The 27,170-nt window shown below is 53.1% G+C and overlaps 2 protein-coding genes across 8 annotated transcripts in view; both read left to right on the top strand.

Annotated features, from left to right (window-relative positions):
- GALNS (galactosamine (N-acetyl)-6-sulfatase) overlaps positions 1–15,201 on the top strand; it is a 53,450-nt gene extending 38,249 nt beyond the window's left edge. For 3 of the 6 annotated variants that reach the window (XM_075433457.1, XM_075433460.1, XM_075433458.1), the window contains 2 exons: positions 6,769–6,886; positions 10,620–13,946. In XM_075433457.1, coding sequence (XP_075289572.1) covers positions 6,769–6,886; positions 10,620–10,706 — 205 coding nt within the window. In that variant the 3' untranslated portion in view covers positions 10,707–13,946. Of the gene's footprint in view, positions 1–6,768; positions 6,887–10,619; positions 13,947–14,539 lie in introns of those variants that run through there. The other 3 variants (XR_012765312.1, XR_012765311.1, XM_075433459.1) reach the window with 3 other exon arrangements.
- Positions 15,202–16,946: 1,745 nt separating this feature from the next.
- APRT (adenine phosphoribosyltransferase) lies at positions 16,947–23,764 on the top strand. 2 transcript variants are annotated; one of them, XM_075433461.1, is made up of 6 exons: positions 16,947–17,023; positions 17,190–17,292; positions 20,810–20,913; positions 22,106–22,239; positions 23,328–23,406; positions 23,540–23,764. In XM_075433461.1, exons 2-6 carry the CDS (start codon positions 17,195–17,197, stop codon positions 23,680–23,682), a joined length of 558 nt encoding a protein of 185 aa, XP_075289576.1. In that variant the 5' UTR covers positions 16,947–17,023; positions 17,190–17,194; the 3' UTR covers positions 23,683–23,764. The 2 variants fall into 2 exon arrangements, with proteins under 2 accessions (XP_075289576.1, XP_075289577.1); XM_075433462.1 differs by lacking the exons at positions 16,947–17,023; positions 17,190–17,292 and adding an exon at positions 20,386–20,471.
- The last annotated feature ends 3,406 nt before the right edge of the window (positions 23,765–27,170 follow it).

The following is a 27,170-nucleotide window of genomic DNA, read 5'->3' as shown; positions in this document are numbered from 1 at the left end:
TCCGCGAAGTACCTTGTTCCTGCATTCAAACCGCATGTGACAAATTCAGTAAAATTATCTGTTGGTAACATCTTCACAACCAGTTGTCAGTTTTACTACCCCCGTCACAGCCTACTGTTTACACATGCCTTTGCTAAAATAATTCATTGCCAGTCGGGAAGACCAGAAGTACTAACATAGAGCAAAAGCTGGCGCAGCTTAAAATACCGTTAACAAAATACCCAATGCAGACTGAAGTAGAGAGAGTGTTCTGAGTCAGACTCCAAAGCTTCAAAAAGAATTTGTAACAGAAATCTCTGAAATTCTCAGTTTGAGCCAGAGGTGCAAAGCCTTAATAACAAGTAAGTACAGCATGCTCGTGTCTTGTTGATACTCCAGGATACCAGCAACTCCTGCTTTAAGCAATGAGCCTCTGTTCATAACTCGATTTACTGAATTTTGAATGTTAAAATACCTGTGTTTTACTTAGGGCAATAGATTTTACTGTTATGGAAAAAATGGAAGTGATAAGGCTTGGTTGATGAACTTAATGATTTTAGAACACATTAATTAACAAGAGAGCTCACAAGTGCCTATTTTGAGCAGATGGAAAATCCAGGAAATCATCAGAGAGGTAATTGCACTGGTTATGGAGCCAGAAAAGAAGGGAAGAAGCTCCTGAAGGGAAGCTAAAGGGGAAAGAATCTGATAGAAATGTTGCCAGTCTCGCCTTACTGATCAGGGCAGAAACCTCTCTGTGGAGAAAAGAGAGAAGGTGCAAAACAGGGAAAAAAACATCTGTAACAAAGAACCAGAATCTTGCCGAGGGGAGATGCCGACTCCTCATCTGCTTGAAAAAGAAGGAAATGGCACCAGCTGCATTGCAGGGGCGAATTAGCTGCTGCCACAGGAGAGGTGGCATTGAGGAACATGGAAACTGTGGCGAGCTGCGAGCGAAGAGCCTCAGCGATGCCAGTGAAGAGCATCCAGCATCGACCATGCAGGGGCTGGACGGAGAAAGGTTGTCAGGAGTGTGCAAGCCAGGCGTCACAGCTGGTACACAGCCAGCTCTGGAGGGAAGAAGGCTGAAGAAAAATACATCTGTGGAAGACAGCAGCTAGCCTAAGAATGGAGGCAAGCTCGCCTCGATCGATAGCTGCTGTTTGCCCGGTCTGGGATCGGCGCTCTGCGTTGTGGCACGCCGTCTGATCAACCTGTAACTTGTGCTTAATCGTGGCAGACCAGCAGCCTGCGGGTATTTTGGTGAGTAACTGGCTAGACTAGAGTGATGCTGTATAAAAAGGAATATTAGAAGTGAAAAGCCCCGTGAACCAGTTTCAAAAACGCAAAATGCAGTTTGAAATGGGCATCATCTTCAGAGACAGGTCCAGGCAGCGCTACAGCCTCAGAGAGTAGCCTGAAGGACATATTGCTTAAATTATGGTTCAGAAATACCACTGGAGCAACTAGTGGGAAGGTCAGGTGGATTGTCGTTATCTTCTGTCGCCTGTTCACGCAGAGACTAAGGCTTTACGTAGTCACTCTGCCTTGATCCCCGCTGCCATTTGAATGCTGTGGTCGCTCGCGGTCTGGTGGAAAGGTGGGATCCTCAAAGCCAGGGAGTTAACAATGTCTGTGAAAACAGGTGACCAGGTAGAGGCTCAGCACGATCACATCTCCTTGCCGCAAGGAAAGCTGTGGACACCATTAGGGAGATCACACAGGGCAGAGGCATCATCAGTCCTCCCAAGTATTCGTGTGGCTAACTGGCCACATGCCCTGCACGCCTCCGGGGGTCTTTGCATCTGGGACCCACAGGTGCTCCTGGACCAAAGAGGTGAATTAAGGTATGGGCCACCCTTCGGTCTTCTCTTGGATTCCTTGTTTGTTTTCCTTTGGCTCTGTGAGTCTCTCTGGTAATTGCAAGTTGCCGTGTTTCAGCAGCAGAGCCCCAAACCTGTTGTCTGCCTCATTCATTGTGCAGACTTTAAATTGCAAATAGACTTGATAATAGAAGAGAGGAACTGAGGAAGACTGAATAATAGGACAAGATCAAGACTTGGATACTACAGTGCTGAGCAGCCTCAAAGCAGTGATAACAGATAAAATCAAATTACCTGAATCTGGGTGTATTTCACAATTAAAAATAATGTTTTTAATTAAAATAATTCCAGTGGAGAAGGAAGTAAAATATACTAATCATTAGCCAAGTTTTATGCTCTTCCCATAGCTTCGTGTGCATCTGGTAGAACATGCTATAAATCTGCAAGCTACTATTAAGAGCCCACTGTCAGGTTTCTATGAAGCGCACTATATAATACCCATTTTGTTACATTCTTCTCGATAATAACATGGTCCTGTCACTCCCAGGACAGACATATTGCGCTGTGCACATACATGAATCATCAGGATGAGGTATAAAGCATCAAGATCTAGATTTTAAAAAGTGCTGAAAATGCTCTTTAATTTGCTCTGTGTGAGGGTGTATTTGTGATGGTAGAGAATCGCCCTCTCCCTCTCCTTCCAGCTCAGGTTGCTAGCAGACCCGGAGGTGAAAGACTGACGACTGCAAGGTGGAACAGGAGCTCTAACACCAAAAGCAGCGTGTGAGACAAACCCTCCTTCTTCCAAACCTGAATTTCAGTGTAGGGCATGGTGGGGTTAATAGCAGAGCAGGTTACACTGGAGCTGTTTGGCGAGGGAGGAGATGGGAACAGATTGCCAAGGCACAATTACACTAAATGAAGGAAGCACGGGCCACACCTGTGCCTGGGACCCGGCGCTCAAAATCCAGCCCTGATTGGATCCCCAGAGACTTCCCGGAGGTAAAGTGTCAATTAGTGTAATGACCCTGGACTTTGTCCACTCTGTTCGCTCATTCTGAGCGTGGAATAATTTCATGTACGCTGGGGGATCGCTTTTAGCAAACTCCTCACAACACCACCTGCTCACCCTCTCATTCTTCCAGTGCTATTCCCAGCTCTCCTTCTGCAGGATTGTTGAACTAGAATATGAAATGCAGCATGCCCCGGAGGCAGCGAGGTCTGGATCTTCCTGCAGACAGTAATGCCCAAACACCTGTATAGATAATACCATCTTTTTTTTGAACAGAGAATGTAGCAAACCCTGCCCTTGCAGCCCACGTCCTGCATGTGCGTTCAGGGAAATGATGGGACTCCACGTAACAGTAAGAGAGGCTCCCAGCTCCCTTAACAACTCGGGCTGATTACCACGAAGTAATTATCCCCATCTTACATACGGATTAAAGACCCTCTTCTCGTGTAGGTTTTCTCTCAAAATGCACTTCTTGCGTACGGCTGGAGACAGTTTCAGCCCCCGTGTGCAATCAGTAAACACTTTACAGATTGCTGCGTGGAGATGGGAGCTTGGTGGGCTTTGTGGAGCTGAACAGGTTGGTCTGAGCAAAACCTGAGCTCATCGGAGCGAGGAAGGGGGATCTCCATGGGGCCAAGACAGGAAGACCAACCCTCAGGGCCGGCACAGCCCTGTCTCTGCGTGACTCCAGTTTCACGTGAACGCCAGCCTGCAGGCATTGCAGTCCCCTGCTGCGCGTGGAGACTTGATACCCGTCTGGATGAGGAAGATGGCCCATGTGTTGCGCTGAGGCATCTGGAGATGAGCTGTGATGATCTTCCAGTATTGAATGACACCTTACAACACTCGGGGTCCATCGCTGTCGTGTACTGCACCACAAGGAAGACAGCTGCGATCGGATATGTTTTAAGCCAGTGTCAACAGGTTTAGCCAGCTTAAGAGCATGTTAAGCCCTCCTGAGACGAGGTTTGTAGGTTAGCAGTATGACTGGGAGCATAATCTATGCAAGTTCTTTAGCCAGCTTTGTACTTACATGAGCAGTGCGAGGCTTTTATAGGTGCCAAGCCGTTTCTATCATGCTTCTGGGGGAAGTAATTTAGCCTATGCTAAATGCTGAAATAATGTAAAAGCGTAGAAGCTGCAGGGGAGAGCAGTTCAAAAACACCAGGAGCTGAGGTTAGGCCAAGATTTCCTGTCACTGCTGAGCTAGCTGAAAAAGCCAGGAGTGTCCTGAACATGGGAATTAACGCAAAAAGATGATTTAAATACTTGAGCCTACTTTGTTATGCTGCGACGTTCACATGTCTTAGGTTGCTAATGAGCAGCAATGCCGTGGATAAATGCAGTAGTTAAGATTATAGCAAAAAAAGCTTTTTTTCACTGCAACAGGACTGGCATATTTAGAGCAAAAAGCAGCGGTCGTGAGAACATATTGTTTATCTTTCATCCAGAGCACAGCTGTGTTTTCCACTGGTCTGTCCAGATTATAGCTAATTTGGAATCCTATGTATGAAAAGCCGTTTCGGTGGATGAAATTGGGCGCTCTCTTTAGCACTTAAATATTTGCAAAGATGCTGTAGAGCTTAATTAGTTAGCAGCAACATTTTATCTTAGGGGTCCACTTCCAGAAGAAGATCTTCAATACTGGAGAGATGACACAAGTATGTGACAGAAATAAGCACATTAGATAGTTACAAGAGCGGCAGTAGGAGGCATGAAATGATTTGATATCTGCAGTATCTGTTAGACTCTAACAATTGATTAAAATATGTATTAATTCATATTGATCCTTAATACGAGTATCTTAATCAAGTGTGATTAGCTCAGGTGTGGAAGAGTTTTCAATCCTGGCACAACAGGTGCATTAGAAATCTGAAACACTGAAATGCACGTGTCTCCCGAAACTGCATTTCAGCTCGGTTTCCCTCACTGGAGTACGCAGGCTTTAAAATGTTCCTGGCTGCCCTGTTTCACCCAGCCTCCAGCTCAGGGGGCCGACGTGCTGGGTGCGTCCCTGGTACTCGCCTGCGGTTTTAGGCAGCCTCCCTCGGTGTGTTTGCCTCTGCAGCCTTTGCTCTCCGCGTGCAGGCTCTCCCGTGTTCGCTGTGCTCTGCGTGTCGACACAGGTTAGCTTTAAACCCTCTCTGCCTCTCTTTAAAAATCTGTTTTGATTTTTTTCAAGCGTGCTGCCGGGCTGGCAATCCTGCGTGCTTGAAATGCGACCAGAGGGCTTCCAGATAAAATCTCGCCGACCCGAAAGGCCGTTGTGCCACCGGGATGCAACAGTGGCCGAGCCGAGAGATTGCTGCCTGGAGTGTCCTCATCAGGGTGTGAGCCAGAGCCTTTGGCAGCTCCCAAACTTCTGCCTGTCCCTCTGTTTTCAGCAGTCTTTGGGGCAGCTGTGAGAGCTGAGGTGGGATGCATGGGGACAGAAGCAAGCAAATTCAGGAGCTTCGCAAGAATAGTCTGAATTTCAGGGTGGTCCGTACAGATCGCACAGCCGGCCCCGGTGATAGCCTCTCCACCAGGATACAGCTAGCTGGGTGTGAGAGCAACAGATTAGTTTGCTCGAGCTGGTCATTTTGAATTCCCTTCCGGTTCTCTATCAGCAAAGCTCAGGCCCATCCCCACAATCAGCTTCTCTCTGGACGGTTGCCGAGATGTGATATTTATAGGCTTTACTGGAAACTGTTGGCACATTACCGGGCTTCGAAATGTGATTGTTTTGCAAAGAAGGAAATTAGCTGGAGTGTGGGGCTGGTGGCCAGCTTGGACTGTAAGCAAAGGGAGCCTGAGGTCAGGACCAAGCTGCATTGTTTCTTTTATCTTCAGAAGCAATTTGCCGCTCTCTGTTTTTTAAGTGACTCTTAACGTGGTGGACAAAATGAGATCATGGGGTAGTAATCCCCCATTTTAGAAATACTTGAAGTATTAGTGAAGTACACCCTGAACCACTTAAACAAGTACCTACTGGAGTAATCGAGTGGATAGCAGTCTAGTAATTTATAACCCTGTATGAGGGGTTGGAGCATGACAGATGGGTCCCAGCTTGGAATAATAAAGCTGTAATCGAAGAATGTAGATGGGGCAGAACCCCAGGGTGATGTTGCGAAATGCAGGAGGTATTCTTGTCTTGGACAAGTCACTTCTATTCTTCTTCTCCATCTTCCTGTTTGCATAATATTAGTTCATCTTATTTGGTGATTGTGAAGTTTTACTAGCCAACGGTTGTATTTGAAACCCTTAGCTTGAGAACACTCTTGGAGAACAAAGTATTGACATTACCTTCCTTTCCCTACAATAAATGCTTCTACATGATTCACATGTTCAGAAAAGCACTTGAAAGAGCGGAGGATGAGCGTGCAGAGAGCTGGGTGACGTCTGGAAGGATCGCCTCAGCAAACTTGTTTATGTACTAATGTGTCTGGCAAGGTGTTTGTCCTGTGTCTGGGAAGTCTCCCATGATAATCATTGAAGGTACAGCTCTAGGACAACCCCAGAAGCACCCTTCTTTGTACATGCGGCCTTTGCCAACAAGATCCCCCTTGGGAATCAACACAAGCTTGCAGCGTGTCTGCCTGACTGCAAAGCAACACATTTGGGGCCACTGGGACTAGCAGGTTTGAAAGCTGAAGCCCCATGCTGAGATGATCTGCCAGGAGCCATGTGCTGCTTTGCTGGGGAGGGCAAGCCATCTGCCGTCCTTGCTGCCCTAAACAGAGCATCTCAAACCTGCAGGCCCCAGGCCCAGCCAGGCTGGACTCTGTCAGCCCAGATGTTTCACTCCCCTAGAGACCTGTGGGCAATTAGTGTCAACTGGATGTTTACGTATTCTTCTCTTTTGCTGTAGCCCAGGAAGAGTCTTCTGACCTAGCTTAGTGATGTGGACACTGGAATGATGCCGTCCGTGTATGAAGCCCCGCTGATAACACCTGTATTTTTTTCATGTTCTAGTTTTGCCAGCGATGAATACCAAAGGGCTATGGAGCGAATATCTATCGTTGTCCAGCAGCACAAAGCAGCCATGGTGCCAGGGGAGCCACAGCTTAACGTGTGCGACAAGGCCGTCATGGTGAGCAGTCGAAGCATGAACACATTTGAGAGTCCTTAGCTTAAAATGTATTTTGTAAAGGCTTTATAAAATGTCACCTAATGCTGGGAAGGGATGGAGAAGAGATGCGCGCTCGGCCGTTGGGAGGGCTGTCTGGCTGTTCCGTGGAGGAGAGGGCTCTTTGTTACCTGTGGAACCCAGCGGTGTAGGAAGGCTCATACAAAGCGAGTGGCGTTAGGTCTGGAAAGTCTACCAACGTGCTGTGATAAACTCTGTGGCTTCCTTCCTTAGAGATATGGCACTTATCTGCAGCTGTAGAACCTTCTTCTCCTTTCTAATCCCCTTCTGCAAATCTCAAAAGTCTTCGGCTTGGAGTGGTGGGACTGGGACAGTGGCTCTTTCTCAGTGATGTGTGGGGGTAACTTTGGTCTTGCTCAGTTTCCTCCAATTCCACCCATGCCTGACTTTTCCAAAGTTTTTATGGCTCGAAACATGACAAACATTTTCAATTCTGTTTTCTGTTTCCAATTGCTTGCTGGAAAGTTACAGTTTGGCTTTCCTGTCAAATGCTGCTTGGTTTGTTGAGAACCTGGGAAAGAAACTAGATGGTTTGTGGGAGGTAAAGTTGTCAGATAACTAAAGCCTGTGTAGTCTAAGGGAATGGGCCTGTAGACTGACACAAAATAGTAACAGGCAAAAATCTTTCTGACGCTGAAATAATCTTTTGAAACAGTCAGTACCTGCTGCTTAGGCTCTATCTCCAGCCAGACAGAAAAGTACAGAATGTGGAGCTGGGTCTCCTTAGTGAGAAGGCAAAGATCTTTTTTAGCTTTGTCATATCTTTTTATTTTTGGATGTGAAGTAGGAAAAAGATTTGAAGGACTATTGTTTCTGTGTTGTTTTCTTTCATTATTCAACTTTTCCCTTAATAAACACTGTTTTGTGCTCCTCTGGGACCTTCTGGGTTCAGGCACTCTCCCCAGTGCCTGGCTGCTGCCAGAGACCTTCACTGGAAAGGCATTTCTTCTGTGCTAACTCCAGCTCAAAACTGGTCCATAAATTGCAGGCATGCTCCACTCTTCTGTGGCTGCCCCCGGGCAGCGTGTCTAGGTGCTGTGAAAACATCTGGTATCCCTGTTTGTCAACAAACAGTGTTGCACAACGGGAAGAGTGCTGGACTAGAGGTCCCGTACTTCATCCCGTACCCCAGCCCTCTCCGTGGGGCTATGCAGAGTCAGTCTTCTCCCTGAGCGTGCCTTGTTCTGTCTCAGCTGAGGAGAAGTTTTGTAGACCATGGGCTGCCACTTCTGCTTTGGCTGTGGCAATGTCCAGGGCTTGGCCAAGTCCAGTTACACCTGCCTGGTCTGTGAGCAGAGGCAGCTAATGACTACTCCGATGCTTGGCCTCAAACCAGATCATTCAGGTCATCTGTGGCAGAGAGCCCTCCCCGGTGCGCTGAGTAGGATTCTAATCCCAGGAGAAATGTTCAAATCCCAGCAGTAAGCTTTTTTACATTTTGAGTTTTCTATTCTATGTAAACTTCTAACAGGCTACATGGTCAGAAAACTAAAGTAAACAGGCACTAAATTGTTGCCTTTTGAGACCAGAGATGAAGATAACCAAATCTTTTTGGAGTGGTAGTATTGCTGGGGTTGATAGGGCCCAAAATCTGGTTTTGGAGGAGATAAATATCTCCTACTAATACTATGCTCAACACGGTCTTCTAAATTCTGTCACCTATGGGTGATAAGGGCATTTAATATCCTTTCTGGGACAGAGGAGAAGAATTGTCTTTACTTATATGTAAGCAAAGCAGATGGATTGTTTTGTAGCTACTGCGGTCTTGGGATTGATGTTGGACTTGATGGTCTCAAAGGTCTTTTCCAACCTAAACGATCCTGTGATGTGAGCACAGCAGCAGCAGCCCTCCTGAGCAGGGGAAGCATTTGCTGGCCCGTCCGCGGTGTAGCCCACCAGCAGCGTAGATGAAGCTCCCGCAGAGCCAGTTCTGCTGGGTTTTCCTCCTGTGGAAGTGTAGGAGGAATTGCTCCATGCAGCGGAGCCGTGCTGGCTTGGCCGTGTGTTGTACTTGCAGCACACATGGTGTCCTCAGGGCTCTCGGCGCTTACACCACGGATCCAGGAAAGCTGACTTGGACTGCGAGACTGAAGCAGATACGATCACAGAATCACAGAATCACAGAATGTTCGGGGTTGGAAGGGACCTCTGTGGGTCACCCAGTCCAACCCTCCTGCCCAAGCAGGGTCACCTACAGCAGGCTGTAGAGGACCTTGTCCAGGCGGGTCTTGAATATCTCCAGAGAAGGAGACTCCACCACCTCCCTGGGCAGCCTGGGCCAGGGCTCCGTCACCCTCAGAGGGAAGAAGTTCTTCCTCGGGTTCAGCTGGAGCTTCCTCTGCTCCAGTTTGTGCCCGTTGCCCCTTGTCCTGTCACTGGGCACCACTGATCCGTTTTTTTTTTCGAAAGAACAAACATTTCATTTCATTTCATTTCATTTGTTTCTTTGGATCTCTGTTGCTTCTACAGAGTGGTCAGGCACCTGGAATTTCCAGCAGTGATTGCGCATTTTAAAATTGAGAAACGGATTTAGAGAACAGCATGAATGGTTCTTAAACCGTCTGGAGCCCTTGGTGCAGCGAGGTGCCTTCTGCCAAAGCTCCCCTCTGTGCTCTGCTCCTTCTGCAGAGATAGCTGGTGTCTCACTGCCATCTGTTGTCAGCTCCATGGAATAGAAACCTGCTCCGGCATTTCTTTCTGGGGTTAAGCTTTTCTTTTCCTCTGTAGGAATTTAGTTCCAAGAAAACGTAAATGACTTGAAGGATAAAAATAAGTAAAATGAAAGGCAATAGGTCAGAGCTGAGCTGAGCTTTAACAGCTGATGGCAGGAATCTCCCATGGACGGACAGACCTTGAGAGGGAGGGACAGAGGATGAATGCAAAAGATTTCTGAAGGCAGAATGAGAATTGTAACATGCCATTCACATAACCGCAGTCCCAAGTTTTAAATGACAAACCCCCATGTACCTGAAAAAGTTTTTGTCCAAATTCCTTCCTCTGTTGATCCCTTTGGAAGCTGAGGTTTGCAGTGGATTTCCGTGCTGACGTCGTTTCTCTGTTGTACACATGCTGGAGAAAAGTAGTTCAAGAAACACAAAAACAAGGGAAGCAAATAGTTTGGTCTGCATGCACTGGAGTAGTTGTCTTATAAATGCCTCCTACTCCATCTGTTCATGAATTCATCCATCAAAATGCTTATTAAAATACCAGCATTCTTACCTCGCTCACAGCCTTGGCCTTCTGTTGCCTTTTGCTTGTTTCCTCAAGAAAGCGCCTGGGTATCTTAGTGCTAAGAAGGATAACTCTTTTCTGGATCTCAGGAAAATTGGGGGTTTCACCTCATGACGGTCTGCTTGCTCCATGCTACCAGAGCAAAGAGAGGAAGGTCGCCAGAGCCCCAGCAGGCTGCATTTGTACAGGAGAGACCACTGTATCTCAGAAGAGAGAATCATCTGCTGCAGAAGGATTTGTAGTCTTTCCTAAAGCTTTTTTTGAATAGCGTTTGGAGTTGGGAAGTTGATGAGCCCAGGAGCATCAGCTGCAAGAGGAGTTTCATTTTTCAAGCAGGACATAAGAACGTCTTTGTGAGATTCAAAATGGGTTGGTTAGGGTACAGGGCTTAGCAAACACTTGATGTGAATAATTTTTCTGTAATTTTTTTGTTTGTTTTTAACAGAATTGGTCTCCTGCAGGCTGTGAGAAGCTAGGGAAGTGCCTGACACCGCCCAAGTCTGATCCTAAGAAGTGCTTTTGGCCTCACTGATCTTCTCCGCAGCCCTCAGGAGCTACACAGAACAGCTACAACGGACCGGACATGCAGTTTACAGTGCATGTCTTCTCATGTTGGCACTCCTGTTTACACAAGAAGGGTGGGATGTACGTATGACATCATCATCTGCTCTTCCAAAAGGGCCAGTGTTTATATTGCTAATGCTCAGGGTTTAGCCTGTACTCTTCTGCTGTTTTAGTTGTTTCCGTACATGGTAACTTTTCAGTGAAGACTATTTCAACTGTAAAAGCTCTCTGAACAGCCACCACTCTGCCATCACCTCAGAAACGCCATGGATGCACCTTTCCTCTTGCTGCTTGCACCCAGCCTGCTCTCTCAAATCATTGCTTATTCGGATGCCGCAACAGCAGCCGTGGGGGACTGTTAAGGAAACTTCCAGCCGCCAGAAAACCCTGCCCAAACTGCCCTTGTTTTGTTTGCCTGTAACTTGTTGTTTTAACATTTGATTTCCATTGTGAACTCTTTGGACACCAACTTGTTTTTTCTTTCTTCCTAAACTGGGAAGTACTGGGTGCAGCTGTACGGCCCAGACTGCTGCTGTGCATCGCTGGGTGCTGCAGACAAGTGCTCCCTCCCCTTCCCAACTAAGGGGCTGGCTCCAGGGAGGAGAACACCCTTGCCTGCCTTCCATCTGTAGCTGCTAACATTCCCTAGGTAAGGGTATAAAGAAATGTGAAGATCATGTTCGTGCAAGTACTGCCTTATTGATGGTGTGCCGGATATCCTTAGGGCGCTGGGGGTTGGTTGTTCATTTAAGGGGTTTTCTTCATTTCCAAAAATCTGGGCCCAAATATGGTTTAAATCATGCTTCTAGTCTCATGATCCGGGCTCAGCCAACTGCCGGCTCAGAAATGCCCATTTACATCAGATGTTAGCTCTTGACCCTGTTTCCAGCGTACACTCTCTGAGGAATTCTCTTTGTGCAAACTTTCCACAGCCTGGGTGTAGGACTTCTCTAGACAGAGTTCATGGTCAATGCCGATCACAGAATCACAGAATCACAGAATCACAGAATAGTAGGGGTTGGAAGGGACCTCTGTGGGTCATCTAGTCCAACCCTCCTGCTGAAGCAGGGTCACCTACAGTAGGCTGCACAGGACTTTGTCCAGGCGGGTCTTGAATATCTCCAGAGAAGGAGACTCCACAACTTCCCTGGGCAGCCTGGGCCAGGGCTCCGTCACCCTCAGAGGGAAGAAGTTCTTCCTCATGTTCAGACAGAACTTCCTGTGCCTCAGTTTGTGCCCGTTGCCCCTTGTCCTGTCACTGGGCACCACTGAAAAGAGCTTGGCCCCATCCTCCTGACACCCACCCTTCAGATATTTATAAGCATTTATTAGGTCCCCTCTCAGCCTTCTCTTCTCCAGGCTGAACAAGCCCAGCTCCCTCAGCCTCTCCTCGTAGGGCAGATGTTCCAGTCCCCTCCTCATCCTCGTAGCCCTCCGCTGGACTCTCTCCAGTAGCTCTTCATCTTTTGCACAATTTCACATTGCAAATTTCTCATCTGCTTTTGAGCCTGTTTCACACCCTCCACTAATAAATGTCTTAAACAAAACCGAGCGAGGTTACTCTGGGGCTTCAGGGGATTAGCTAGAAGCAACCCCGAACATGCTGTTTGCACCACTGACAGCTCCACTTCCACCACTCCAGTGTTTTATACAGTGCACAGGCCCTCTCTGCGTGGCGTTGTGCTGCCTTGGGAAAAATCAAGGTGCTCTGTGCCTACAAACAGCCCTAATTCCTTCCCAGGCAACCTGGGGCTGGCTTGAGATGGGTTGAGAGCTCTGCTTCTGTGGTAACTGCTGTGCTACTGCCTGCTACGGGCTTCTGAACTGCTTGTTCTTACCCTCCCTGTAATCCCAAACACTCTCATGCTCTCTGTTCCCATGGTTTACGTTACCTGTAATCCCCTCCACAGTAATTCCTGCTGTACATCTCATGAAGCTGGATAATCCTGTAAGATTATAAGAACAGCACTTGAGTCAGCTCTTACTATTCCACCTATCACAAATCCCAGCCAACTTCTCATCGGCTGGCAGAGCCTCTGAATCTGTTTGCGCATCTGCAAGTGGTGTTTGTTTATAGTCCAGATTTCCTAGCTGCCTTCTGATGGTGCTGATTGTCCTTCAAGTATATCAAGGCATTTCCAGTTCATCCATAACATTTCTCCTGGTTTTGACATTGTGTGGATAGCTCAGGTCTTGAGGGATTCTGATCAGCCTGGTCTTCAGTGATGCTATATGAGGAGGACTGGTGGGGGGACTTGCAGCAGTCGTGTGCATCTGTGAGCACAGGAGACCGGCCAAACCCAGAAACTTCCCATTTTCTGGGTGCTGTCCGCCTCTGCTTTAGGGCGTCTGTCACCCAGAAGTGTTCAGAGCCCTGCGGTTCACGATTATCAGCAGATAACGATACCACCAGAGGAGGGAGTCTGTCGCTGCAACTCCTTGAAAATCGCTATCAGCCCTCAAATAGTTATGACCATGTCTGCTGCCAGCTTTGCCTTTCTGCCTGCTGCTTACACAGGATCGCAGCTCGTCGTCTCAGCCCTGGCCCAGACACGTTTCTCAGTTCTCGGCGTTTGCGGGACGCACGCCGTGGGTGTGCGGGGTGCCTGCTGCCCCGTGTCCCCTGCCTGCCTGGCTGCCGCTTCGTTCTTTACTCTTGCACAGTTTGCAGTTTTGAAGATAACTGCTTTTCCCCGGTCTGTGTAACTTGCTTGGACAAGCCGTCCTGGTGTCAGCACACACGGTGTTTGGCTGGTTACCCAGCACACAAAGTCCTCGTTCCTCGTTGAAATCATCTCTCGGTGCACAGATACTGGATGTAAACTTTGCACTACAAAGCTGACTGCTGAAAGTGAATTGACATCTGTTTATGCTCTGCTTCATGTCCTTTTATTATAAAAGATCAAAGCTTCATGTGATGAAGCTACCGCTTTAAATAAGAATAGTGGTTTCACAGCTGGATAGCTAGGAAGAATTTTAATCAATGCCTTTCCCAAAGATGTACAAATTCTAAAGTTACAAGATGAAGAACTAATGAAGAAAAATAAACTAATTTATCAGAAACGCATTATCTGATTTGTCTGTGCGCACCTGTTAAACAACTGAATAGTACCTTGCTTTGGGACAGTCTCACAGATACGCCTTCTCGATCATGGGACTGACTTGGCTTAAAAATAGCTTGTTTTGTTTTCCCTGTATTATTTTTAACGTGGATCAATTTCCCAGCCCACACGGCTGCCCAAGTACAGTTCAGAGGCTGGTGTGCGGACCAGGGGCATACGTGGCCTGAGGCAGCACCCGCCGGCACGGCCACAGGGACGAGCACTGCCAGCCTGCAGCCTTAGCGTGGGGCACCTCAAAAACCCCGGCACACGCCTCGGGTCGCAGATTACCACATCTGCTCTGAGCAATCGTCCTGAGCCTCTGATCTGAGGCTGGTCCGTGCGATAGCTGCCCAGTTTGGGGAACTGCCCGTACTGGGGGAGGTGTTGGCTTTGCAGGGGCTGCCTGGGGGACCTGCCTGGGGTGGGGGGGGTGTGCAATAGCGATGGACAGAGGAGTGGGTCCAGTGGGATTTACTGGCGGGTCAGGGACCTGCAGCAGTGGAGCTGCTTTGTTGGTGGCTTCCTTTCTCAGGCTGCAGGACATAGGAGCTAAAGGAAAGATGATGTCTGTCTGAGACCGCTTCTATGTAATGTTTCTTTCTTTATGTTTAAATATGTCTGCTAAATGCTAAAAGCTTAATATCTGCTTGGGCTAAGAGTCCAAGGAATTTCTTCCTTGCCTTTAATTTCCAATTAGCCGAGCCTCCCAAGTCTCCCCGCTCTGCCCCTGAGGCTGTGTTATCATCCGACCCTCCATGCAGAGAAGCTTCTGAAGTTGATGTAACTACTAATCGTGGAAAAGTCCTACTGCATTTACAGTCTATGGCTGCAAAAATGGAGCCTTGATTTAAAATCCTGCAGCGACAAATGGATTATTTCGGTGGCAAATTAGTCTCTGTGGACCAGCAATTTGGGGATGTGAACACTGGAATTGGAAACCAGAAGATCAATTCCGAACACTTAGAGCCAAGGTTAATGCCCTGCAAACTGTATTGAGCGCAGTGATGGAAGATAACATGCCTCTGCATTTTAAATGGGAAGCCGAGGAACACGAGATTAGAAGTGAAAATGGGCAAGTTCGGAGCGAGAGCAAATGATACCCCCGTATTTGCTAATAAAACGTTTCGCTGTGTCTGGGGACTGAGTTTTCAGGCAAGCGCTGGGGATGACAGTGGGCTTTTACTAGAGAAACTGGAACTAATATCGCTGAGGAGGAGGCTGCTGAACTCGGGACGCTCGCTGCCGCATGGAAGCTGGCGGTCCTGGCCGAGTCGAGCCTTTCCCGAAGGTGGGGGACGGCTTCCAGAAGCCTCCTGGTTTCGCAGAGAGCAAAGCGGCTGAGATGAGGATCACCCGATGGCTGGAGAACACTCTCCTCTTCCACTGAGGACATCTTTGCAGTCACCGTGCGAAATCATTTCAGCAGCTGAAGGAAGACCTTTTGAAGGTGAGAATGGTTTGAATCGGGGCTTTTTTGGGGGGAAGGTGGTGCTGGGAGGCAGTTTATTGCCTGCAGAGTTGCCATCAGCCTCTTCAGCACAGCTAGATGAGAAATCTCTCCCCAGGGATCTTGCTGTTGTCCTCAGCACTGGGAAACTTTTACAAACTACATGCACATAACAAGAGTTATGCTGGAGTGCTTGTTCAGTATCCAAATAACTGTTTTGCAGTTAAGAGTGGCTTGTTTTCCATTTTTCTTGACAGTTACGATACTTGGAAACAGACTTTTGCTTTTGTTTTCTGATAGTATTTAACGTGAGGTTTTCATATGTTATCAGAAAGCGACACAGCGGTGCCTCTTGACTTACACTGTTGGTTTTTCAGAGGAGTTGTAAAGGAAGAACTGAAATCTCATTTTAGGTTCTTTTTTTTCCCTTGGAAACTGGCTGTTCAGAACACTGAGAAAAGACTCCTTTTGCCTCTTTTCTGTATATCCCCTTCCACCATTTATAGCTTTGTTGTTGCTCGAAGTCTAGTTCAGATTATACAAATCCTAAATAACGGTGGATGCCTAGCCAAAAGCCTGCGGTTTCTTAGGAGTGTAAAAAAACCTTTGCCATCCAGCTTCTTGAGAGAGCCAATCTGGCAGCTGGCATGGGATTCTCTATGCCTTTTCCCTCCTGGAGTCGCTTAATACCCTTCTGGGTGATATGTATGTTGGTAGCACGACTCCCATCTGAAGGGGATGGGGGCTGAAAAGCCCGTCGGCCCGTTCGCCAGCAGCAAAGAATGCGTCCCAAATCCATTAGCTCTGGATCGGACTCAAAATCCCCTCCCAGCTCACCAGGCTGGCCAGAGAGAGAAGGGTTTTGTGTCTTCTCCGAGGGCCTGATCCGTCCTGCTGCAGCGAGCAGGAGGTGCTGGGCTCGGCTCCGTGCAAACAGGGGTGCTGTGGAGGGGCAGAGCTGGTTCATGATGCCGTCACCTCTTTTAGGGGGGACAAAGCCAGCTCTTTATTCAGTACGGGAGCTTCGGTCCCGAGCCCAGGGAGCTGGCTGGGGAACTGCATTCTTCTGCTGTTGAAATAAGAGATTTCAAATTTGTTTTTTAAAAAAAAACGGGTTTAAAGTGCATGTGTTTCTAAAGCTGAAATTGAAACGAAACGTTCCAGTGGATTTGAAGGGAAATTTCAGTTCTCATTTCCCCTTGTGGGGTGTGTTGAAATGTTGGGCGTTTTGTTCCACTTCACGCTGAAGTTTGAAAATCCTTGACGGAACAGGAACTTCCACACTCGGCACAGCTCCGCTAATTGCCTGGTTAAGCTGATTAGAGTTAGCTTGCAAGCTTTTCCCCCCCCAGTTTTGGTGTTCACAGCTTAGTAACATCTCCCCTATCAGGCTCTCCAAGTACTTTCAAATCACCGATTCCCTCTGTGCCCAGAAGACGGGCAAAGCCAGCGTCCCCCTGCGACAGCAGCGGCGGGGGGGTCCGGAGCCGAGGCGGGGGTTCCTCCGCCAGGCACAGAGCAGCCCCTAAACCTCTCCGAGGCGCGAGCGGATGTGGAGACACCGCCCCGGTGATATTCCAGAGCCGAAGCCCTTTGACATCACATTTGGAAATTGATCCTAGGAAAGTTCTTTTCGGATGGAAATTGCAGTAGGAGTCAGGGCTGTTGTTTGAAAGGTTGAACAATTACAGGGAAAACTAATTTACTTTGGATGTAGAAAACCAGTCTGTACTGGTAGGTGCAATTCACGTCCTTTGAAATGGAGGATTAATGGGGTGCAGTTCTGACAGAGATCTGAGAAATGTTGTTTTTTAAACCTGAGCTAGCATGTGGCATAATTTCTGGCAGCTGAATCCTTGGGAAGTCCGATTTGGTGTAACCTTTATGCTCTTCCTGGCAGAACTGATGGTGTCCAAGAGGCCTGATCCCACGTCAGAGGAGGAGAGATCCACCCGGCTGCGGGAGGCAAAGGGACCGTCGGGAGCCCTCGGCAGCTCGTCCCGGTGAGAGCTGCTGGTTTGCCTGGGGTCGGTCAGTGTGAGGGGCTGGGAACCTCGCTTAGTCTCAAGAAGAGCGTGGTGGTGTCTTCTGCTGGTCATGGTGGTGATTGTGTAGGAGGGTCACAGACAAGAAAAGCGTGGTGAAGACCCCGGCTTCCAGCTCCTCCGTCAGTGAAGGCAGGGGTGCCTGTGTCTGCGCTGCAGGCAGGCTGCGAAAGAGCCAGCTCCTGCTTATTTCCATGGCAGGCAGACAAATTCCATCACTTCCATCTGCCAGGAGGAAGAGGAGTTGCTGGAACAGCTCGTTGTCCGCTATCGGGGTTGGTAAGGTTACAAGAGGAACCCTTCCAGCTCACCCGAAGGAGTGAGGGTGTCGCGAAGCCCCTGTTCCAGTGGAAGGCTGCATGCTTGGTCCGTGTTTGCTTCCCTGGAACAGCTGCTCGAGAGGATTTTTCTGGTGCCAAAGAGATAATCTGACTTCAGGGAAAATCTTAGTCTGTGAGGGAACGGTTGTGAAAGGAGGCACGCTGACCTCCTGTGCAGGCTGTCTCTGGCAATAGAGAGCTTAACGAGAAAGGGAGCAGCCTTTGCGCCGGCCTTCAGCTCGGCTCGTTTGCACCTCGGGCAGACACCCATTAAACAGGTCTCTCTTGCTGCCCCGAGATGAATGGGGAAGGAAACAGAGCAGCGGAGGATTCCGTGTGCGGCAAATCATTCCATGAGGAAGAACTTCTTCCCTCTGAGGGTGCCGGAGCCCTGGCCCAGGCTGCCCAGGGAGGCTGTGGAGTCTCCTTCTCTGGAGATATTCCAGCCCCGCCTGGACAAAGTCCTCTGCAGCCTGCTCTGGGTGACCCTGCTTGGGCAGGGGGTTGGGCTGGGTGACCCACAGAGGTCCCTTCCAACCCCTGCCATGCTGGGATTCTGTGGTTCTGAGGGTTCGAGAGGTGACAAGGGACAGAAAAGCGGGAAATAATTTAGTCCTAACAAGCTTGCTATCTGTGCGAGGCACAGGGCAGGGGTGAAGGGGGTTGGGAGCATAACCCCCAGGCAGGGGACTACTTTCTGAAGATGGCTGGGGCAAGGCAGTGTCCCAGGGCTCCATGTGCTTGGGCAATACGGCTCCATACACTCCAGGTACCAGAACACCGGTCAGAGGGGAAACTGGGGCTCCGTACACTGGGACGGCCGGGCTCCGTGCAGCAGGGGCACCCAGCCTCTGTGCAGCGGGGTACAGAGCACCCCGCACTGCAGGTGTCGGGGCATTGGGCATCGAGGTACCAGGGCTCCCTGCTTTGGGGTGCTGGGACGCTGTGCGTGGGGGATAACTGGGCTCCCTGCACCAGGGTACCAGAGCTCCATGCTCTGGGGTAGCAGGGCACCATGCGCTGGGGAGATGGGGCTCTGTGCATTGGGGTACCACGGCTCCATGCCCCACGGTGCCAGAGCTCTGTGCACCTGGGGATGTGGGCTCCGTGCACCGGGGTATCAGAGCTCCACGCACCAAGGGGATTGGGTCTCTGTGCCCTGGTGTGCCAGAGCTCTGGGCATGGGTGGTCAGTGCTCCTGGCATGGGGATGCCAAGGCTTCATGCCCCAGCGAGACTGGTGCTTTGTGCCCCAGGGCACCAGACCTCCCTGCACTGGGGGTACGGGTGCTCTGTGCCCTGGAGTACCAGACCTCCATGCACCTGGGGATCAGGGCTCCATACCCCAGGTTGGCAGAGCTTCATGCACTGGGGTACCAGAGCTCCATGAACCCAGAGGTCGGGGCTCTGTACCCCGAGGTACCAGAGCTCCATGCACTGGGGGGTTGGGGCTCCGTACCCCAGGTTGGCAGAGCTCCATGCACCTGGGGGTCAGGGCTCCGAACCCCAGGTTAGCAGAGCTCCATGAACCTGGGGATCGGGCTCCATACCCCAGGTTGGCAGAGCTCCATGCACCTGGGGGTCAGGGCTCCGAACCCCAGGTTAGCAGAGCTCCATGAACCTGGGGATCGGGCTCCATACCCCAGGTTGGCAGAGCTCCATGCACCTGGGGATCGGGCTCCATACCCCAGGTTGGCAGAGCTCCATGCACCTGGGGATCGGGCTCCGAACCCCAGGTTAGCAGAGCTCCATGCACCTGGGGATCGGGGCTCTGTGCACAGCTTTATCAGAGCTCCATGCGGGGGGGGGGGGGGGGGGGCCTCTGGGGTACCAGAGCTCCATACATTGGTGGTCAGTGCTCCAGGCATGGGGATCCCAGAACTCCATGCACCAGGGAGACTGGTGCTTTGTGCCCCAGGGCACCAGACCTCCATGCAGTGGGGGTCAGGGCTCCAGGGTACCAGAGCTCCATGCACCGAGGGATTGGGGCTCTGTACCCCAGGTTAGCAGAGCTGCATGCACCGGGGGGTTGGGGCTCTGTGCAGGGGGTTATCAGAGCTCCATGCACTGGGGGTTGGGGCTCCAGGATACCAGAGCTCCATGCACTGGAGTACCAGACCTCTGTGCACCTGGGGGTCGGTGCTCCATACCCTGGGTTAGCAAAGCTCCATGCACCGGGGGGGACTGGCACTCTGAGCACTGGGGTGCCAGAGCTCCATGCACTGGGGGGTCAGGGCCCCGTACCCCGGGTTATCAGAGCTCCATGCACTGGGGGTCGGGGCTCAGGGGTACCAGACCTCCATGTACCGGGAGGTCAGGGCTCTGTGCACGGGGTTATCAGAGCTCCATGCCCCGGAGTGTCAGGGCCCCGTACCCCGGGTTATCAGAGCTGCACGCACCGGGGGTTCAGGGCTCCGGGGTACCAGAGCTCCATGTACCAGGGGGTCAGGACTCCGTACCCCGGGTACCAGAGCTCCATGCACCGGGGGGTTAGGACTCCGTACCCCGGTCTATCAGAGCTCCACGCGCTGGGGGTCGGGGCTCAGGGGTACCAGACCTCCATGTACCGGGAGGTCAGGGCTCTGTGCCCCGGAGTGTCAGGACCCCGTACCCCGGGTTATCAGAGCTCCACGCACCGGGGGGGGCACAGCCCCCGCTCTCTGCCGGGGGCCGCCCCCCCCCCCCCGAGCCCCGCCCCGCTCGGTGCCGCTCGGCGGCTGCGCAGAGCCGGGTCCGCCATGAGCGAGGAGCGGCTGCGGCGGGTGCGGGACCGGGTGCGGCCCTTCCCCGACTTCCCGGTGCCCGGCGTGCTCTTCCGGTGCGGGCGGGGATGGAGCCGGGATGGCGGCGGGGATGGAGCCGGGATGATTGCGGGGACGGCGCGGGGGTGATGGCGGGGATGGAGCCGGGATGATCGCGGGGATAAAGCGGGGATGATGGCGGGGATGGAGCCGGGATGATGGCGGGGATGGAGTGGGGATGATGGCGGGGATAAAGCGGGGATGGAGCGGGGCCCGGGGGAGCTGCCCACCCTGCCCCTCCCATGCTGCCGGCAGCACCGGGCAGGACCCGCTCCCCCCCCCCCAACCCGGGCCCAGGAGCTCGGTCGGGGGTCAGACCCCCCCCCAAGCTAACGGGCTCTCCCTCCCTTTGCAGCGACATCAGCCCCTTGCTGAAGGACCCCGCGGCGTTCAGGACTTTGATCGATCTCCTGGAAGATCATCTGAGGGCATCTCGCCCCCAGATTGACTTCGTCGCGGGTGAGTGGCGGGCGAAGCGTGGCCGAGGCCGGCGCGGAGCAGCAGCGTGGCCGCCGGCTTGCCCGGGCGCGAGGCGCGGGGAGGTCCCTCCGCTGACGGACACGGTGATCGCCCCGACGTTGGCCTCGTGTCCTGTGGTTGTACCCCGAAATTACGGCGGTAGTTTCCGGATATACTGGTTTTGCGTGTGGCAGACGCCATCTGAGGATACTTCAGGGCCGATTTTGTAATTCACCGTTAAAAAAAAAAGTCGGGGAGTACTGGAAGGCGGACATAAAGCCTTAGAGCCGTGCCCGTGAGGTCTGGTGCAGCCCTTGCGGCCGGCAGACCCTGTTCCAGCGTGCGTTCCTTCTGGGGGGGCCTTTCCAAGCCAACAGAATCACAGAATCCCAGAATGGTCGGGGTTGGCAGGGACCTCTGTGGGTCCCCCAGCCCGACCCCCTGCCCAAGCAGGCTCACCCACAGCAGGCTGCACAGCACCGCTTCCAGGGGGGCTGGAATATCTCCAGAGAAGGAGACTCCACAGCCTCCCTGGGCAGCCTGGGCCAGGGCTCCGTCACCCTCAGAGGGAAGAAGTTCTTCCTCGGGTTCAGCTGGAGCTTCCTCTGCTTCAGTTTGTGCCCATTGCCCCTTGTCCTGTCGCTGGGCACCACTGGAAAGAGTCTGGCCCCGTCCTCCTGACACCCACCCTGCAGATATTTCGAGGCATTTCTAAGGTCCCCTCTCAGCCTTCTCTTCTCCAGGCTGAACAAGCCCAGCTCCCTCAGCCTCTCCTCGTAGGGGAGATGCTCCAGTCCCCTCCTCATCCTCGTAGCCCTCAGAAACAGAAACACTGTGGTGATAAAGTTCGAGGCATCGACACCAGCCCTGGTCCGAGCGCCTGACGATAACTGCAGCGTGCGCCCCGGGGGTGCAAAGTCTCCGGCTGCGTGGCCGGCCTGATAGCGGGGCTGGGCTCAGCTTATCTTAAGGAGAGCGAGAGAGGAGGCGGACTGGGCTGGGGGGGGGATCGGTGCGGTGCCCCAGGGCACGAACACGGGCGGTGGGGGAGCGAGGTGTGCGTTTATCAACCCCTAGAAGTGGCCGTGAGAGCAAACGGCTGCTGGAGACCCCCCCACCTAGACACGGGAGGGCGAACCTGGGGTACCAAATGGCTCTGTTCTGAGGGCTTGTGCTGCTCTGCTCCCCCCAGGCCTGGACTCCCGCGGCTTCCTCATAGGCCCCCCCCTGGCTCAGAGGCTGGGGGTCGGCTTCGTGCCGATACGGAAGAAGGGGAAGCTTCCCGGTCCGACCGAGTCGGTCTCCTACGCCCTGGAGTATGGCAAGGTAACGCTGGGGAGGAGAAGAGGGTTTCCAGGCTGGTTGGTGGAGGGCTGGGGGGTGTCAGCGAGGGGATGGGGTGATAAAACTCGGGGAGGAGGGTCCCCAAGGTGGGTTTCACGGCCAGCGCTGATGCGAGGGGCGGGCAGGCACGGCGCAAGCGTGGGGAGCGGTGCTGAGCTTCGCCACCCCCAGGCATGGCAGCTCCCTCCCCGAGCTGCGCCGGGGTTTCTGGGGAGGGGGCGAGAAGACCTGGTGCTAAATTGCTTTCTTTGGCTTGAATTCAGGGGCATGAACGTGGAGTGTGTTTCCCACTCTTCCAGTAAGTGCTGTGAGTGAACGCCTTTACTGCATGGCTTCGAAAGCGAGCGCTCGCCTCGTAACGCCGCAGCCTCCCTAATTAACGAGCAGAGGCGTAAGGCTAATAACGCGCTACCCCTGGGTACTAACGGCAGCCAGGACCTGCAGCAGAAACGCCAAGCCTAGTCCTTATTTACGAGGGTTGCTTGGGCCAGCCCCGGCGTGGGACAAGTCCATGTGACACGGGACGTGTTTGGTGAAACACTGGCCCAGGCCGCCCAGAGAAGCTGTGGCTGCCGCCTCCCTGGCAGTGCTCAAGGCCAGGTTGGATGGAGCTCTGAGCACCCTGGGCTGGTGGAAGATGTCCCTGCTCATGGCCGAGGGGTTGGAACCAGTGGATCTTCAAGGTCCCTTCCAACCCAAACCATGCTGTGATTCTGTGCCTGTGATGGTCTGGATGTGTCACGGCAGAGCTCTCCAGCCCACTGCGTTACAGGAGATTTCCCCCCCCGGAGAGCTGCCTGGGGATGAGGTTTCACGATGGGACCGTAACTCACTTGATGAATGTTGGGGATCTTGACGTGCCGGAGGCTTGGCCCAGCAATCTCCTAACCCGCTGTGTATTTCCGTGGTGCTCCCCTGTAGCTGGGGTCTGTCTTTTGGGGGGCTTTAGGTGCTGAGTGTTAAGGTTGATCTCACTGAAGACTTGTCTGCGTTCCACCACGTGTTAGCAGTTCGTGAAGTGTTTCTCTGTGAGGCAAGGCTAAAACGAAGCTGCTCTTTCCACCCTGCAGGCAGAACTTGAAATTCAGAGTGACGCCGTGGAACCGGGGCAGAAAGTAGTGATTGTAGATGACCTGCTCGCGACTGGAGGTGAGAAAAGCAGACGGTGTCAGAGCACGCGTGACCCACGTCCGCGTGCGTTGGGATGGCCATGGGCTTCGAAGCTTCCCTTGGCACCGCTCCTCGAGCGACGGCGTTTCTGCTCATCCGCTGTGTCCCGCAGGTACCATGCGTGCAGCCTGCGAGCTGATGGAGAGGCTGAAGGCCGAGGTCGTGGAGTGCCTGGTGATCATCGAGTTAAAGCTCCTGAAAGGGTCAGAAAAGCTGGGGCCCGTCCCTTTCTACTCCCTGCTGCAGTACGACTGAGGAGGAGCCGGGAGAAGGGAGGGCACGCCGGGAGCTGTGTGCGAGCTGGGGCTTTACTCAGTGACTTTCTCGATGTCACGAGGGGGTGGGCGGGGGGGGGGAACCTATAATCTGGCCGGATCCTAGACAATCATAAGTCCTATTTATTTTCCAAGCCCCAGACCAAGGTGTACTGAGTGTAAGGATCCTTTTCGGAGTTCATCCTTTTGGGAAGCAGGAACAGCCTGCTTGTGTTGGGGATGGACACCAAGTGCTGATTCTTTTTTTTTTCAGGGGACCAAAGTGAAGACACTGCTGCTCAGGCAGGAGAGGTCTGGTAGCTTAGGGGGCCCAGCATTCCCTTTCACAGAATCCCAGCATGGCAGGGGTTGGCAGGGACCTCTGTGGGTCACCCAGCCCAACCCCCTGCCCAAGCAGGGTCACCCAGAGCAGGCTGCACAGCACCGCGGCCAGGGGGGCTGGAATATCTCCAGAGAAGGAGACTCCACAGCCTCCCTGGGCAGCCTGGGCCAGGGCTCCGTCACCCTCAGAGGGAAGAAGTTCTTCCTCGTGTTCAGACCTGTGCCTGGTCAGCCTCCTGGGAACCTGCTGAAATCTTGCCAAAGAAACACAGAAGACGGGCACAAAGTGGTTGTTTGTCTAAGGGATAAATCCCTCTGTAGTTGACCTCGGAGGGTGGTCTGGGTGCTGTCTGCTCTTCCTCACACCGGAATAGGTTGCTCGTACGTTAGGGTCGTGCTTGTTCAGGAGAGCAAAGTGCCTGCCCGGCGCTCTGTCCTGAAATCGGGCGGCAGCCGCTGCCAGCACAGCGGAGGTTGCTGGCACGGGTGAGCTCGACCGCCAGCTCTGCTCGCGGGCTCCTTCCCTCGAGACCGCGGGGAGCTGACGGTCTCCGTTGTAGGAAGCCGTCTGCCTTCCCATGGGCCGGGGTGATTCTCAGCAGTGGATTTTGCGGGGCTGGGAGCAATCCCCAGCAGGCTGTTTGCCCGCCTCCTGTCCTGGCACCTTTTGCTGAGCACCCATTCCCCATCCACCACAGTACATCTCCCCTCCGCTCTGTTATTCCGGGGGCATTCGGACGCTGAAAGGACAATCCCAGTTTGGAGCCTGTTCTTGTTGCTGCGTTTGGTGTCGGGTAAGGCCCCAGGAGAGAAGGAGAAGGCGTTAGGCTTGCGGCCGAGCTCTGCTGGTCTCGGTCGGGGTGGGTGCTGGATGACGGGGATTTTTGGGGATGCTCCCAGAGCACGGTTCCGTTCGGTCACAGATCAGACCCAGCGTGCCAAAAGCTTCCACGTGCCTGAAAACATCAGGGACCACATCCCTGTCTTAGCAGCTGAACTCACTGGTAAAATAAAACGTTGGCTAATTTTTATTTTTTCTAAAACTGCCTCAGAGCTGTTTTTGCAGTAGCTCATTAATTAATTACCCTTGCGAGAGCCTTTCTCCCAACCCAGGCTGGCGGTGGAGAGCAAGGCTGCGGCGTCAGCTCCCCCTCGGCCCCCCCAAACGCCTGGGAGGAATCGCTTGCCGGGATGGAGCCCTTCAGGTATCTTCTCAGTGCCTGGCCCCAGCCTGAAGCTGGAGGAGGGCACCCAGGCTGGTCCCACTGGGGTGCGGTGGAAGTGCCCGGTGCCGGTGGGAGTGTGGCCCAAGCCTCCGCCAGCTCTGCTCACCTTCCCCACCCAGCGCCCGGGGATGCCGCACGCCCTCCCCTTACGCTTGCCAAGGCTGCTAGGGCTATTTTTAATCACTATTTCCTGAAAAGCCACTTTGGGGCTGAGAAACACCGTCCTCCTGGGAGAAGCCTACCCCGGGGCACTTGTTTTCGCAGCCAGCCCCTGCGCGGAGCCAAGGGGAGGCAGAACCTCGCACGCAGCCTTGGCACGAGGAGAGGGTCCCCGCTGCGAGGCGGAGAAGGGGAAAAAAAAATTCAGTTCCAGCCCAAAGAGCCGTGGAAAGCAGCTGCCTGCTGTGGAAGCGAGCATTAAGCCCCGCCAGGGCCAAGGGGTGACATCAGGGGACGCGGGGACGGTGGCTTCACGCCCGCCGGGCTGCGAGCAACCGCTGACATAACGGCCCACGGACCCAAGGCCACGCAGGGGTGGCTGCCAGGCAGGAGGACGGTTTTTCGTCCCAGGCAGCAGAACGGGAGCTGGCTGCGAGCTCCCCTGGGGCAGGTGCTGCGTGCCAGGCTGCCAGAAGCAGCTCTTCTCCGCTGCCCGCAGCGCAGCGTCCCTGGAGCGGCACGGTCCCTCGCCCAGAGGGACAGGGGACAGTCACCCTTCTGCACAAGCCCTTGACGTCCCAGGCTAAAACCAGCCCAGTTTGGCTCACAGAGCTGTGCCCAGTGGGCAGCTCCCACGCTGACCCGGGCGCTGGGCCAGGCTGGCACCTCTGCAGCCATCAGCACCCTCTTCCTCCCTCTTCCCAAGCCACTTCAGGGCTTTCCCCTGGGAAAAAGCCCCCCCTGCGCCCAGCCCTGCCTGCTCCTGTCCCCCCCCGGAGCTGCTCCCCATCTACAAAAGCTGCATTCAGCTCCCTGCGAACCCACGCTCACTTTTTCCAGCCGGTCTTTCTCCAGGAGCTTGGAAGACGACCCAAGCCCTTCCCCGATTGCCATGGAGAGCGGCGGTGCTAACGCGGCGCAGGCGGGCAGCTCACCCAGGAGGAGCGCTGGGTTAACACCAGTCAGCTATATTTAAAACATTTAATACAAATATGTTTTGACAAGTCCTGTAGTTGTTTCCAGTGAGAGCTGGAGATGCGTTTTTCCCCTGCCTTAAAAACGGACCGAGGCCCAGAACTCCAAAAACATCAAATCTGTGACTCCTTCTCTCGCTCCTTCCTGCCGGTCACCCCCTCACCCTGCCCCATCCTGCCTCCACCCCACCAGTCAGTGGAAGAAACCAAGATGGGGCACCCAACCTTCAGGAGGAACCTCCCTGCACCCAACCTTCATGAGGAGCCCCCTGCACCCCAACCTTCAGGAGGAACCTCCCTGCACCCCAACCTTCAGGAGGAGCCCCCCCTGCACCCCAGCCTTCACAAGGAGGCCCCCACACCCCAACCTTCAGGAGGAACCTCCCTGCACCCAACCTTCATGAGGAGCCCCCTGCACCCCAACCTTCAGGAGGAGCCCCCTACACCCCAACCTTCAGGAGGAGCCCCCTACACCCCAACCTTCAGGAGGAACCTCCCTGCACCCCAACCTTCAGGAGGAGCCCCCCTGCACCCCAACCTTCAGGAGGAGGCCCCCACACCCCAACCTTCAGGAGGAGCCCCCCGCACCCCAACCTTCACAAGGAGGCCCCCACACCCCAACCTTCAGGAGGAACCTCCCTGCACCCCAACCTTCAGGAGGGCACAGCAAAGCCAAGAAGAGCTCACTAGCTCCTCTTCACCGCTTGTGTCATCACTGCAGGGTGGAGGACCGCTTGCCCGCTCGCGGGTCAGGGGAGCGATGGTCCTCATGGACCCCGGCAAAGGAA

This window comes from Opisthocomus hoazin, chromosome 12, assembly GCF_030867145.1.
Source record: "Opisthocomus hoazin isolate bOpiHoa1 chromosome 12, bOpiHoa1.hap1, whole genome shotgun sequence".
Classification (NCBI taxonomy): Eukaryota; Metazoa; Chordata; class Aves; order Opisthocomiformes; family Opisthocomidae; genus Opisthocomus; species Opisthocomus hoazin.
This window is presented reverse-complemented; position numbering and strand designations above follow the sequence as displayed.

Bases quoted from the DNA above. Each gene is read 5' to 3' on its own strand.
- APRT (XM_075433461.1), top strand. From the start codon at position 17,195: ATGGTGTCCAAGAGGCCTGATCCCACGTCAGAGGAGGAGAGATCCACC. The intron at 22,240-23,327 runs GTAACGCTGGGG...TCCACCCTGCAG, and splicing joins ACGCCCTGGAGTATGGCAAG to GCAGAACTTGAAATTCAGAG. The intron at 23,407-23,539 runs GTGAGAAAAGCA...TGTGTCCCGCAG, and splicing joins TGACCTGCTCGCGACTGGAG to GTACCATGCGTGCAGCCTGC.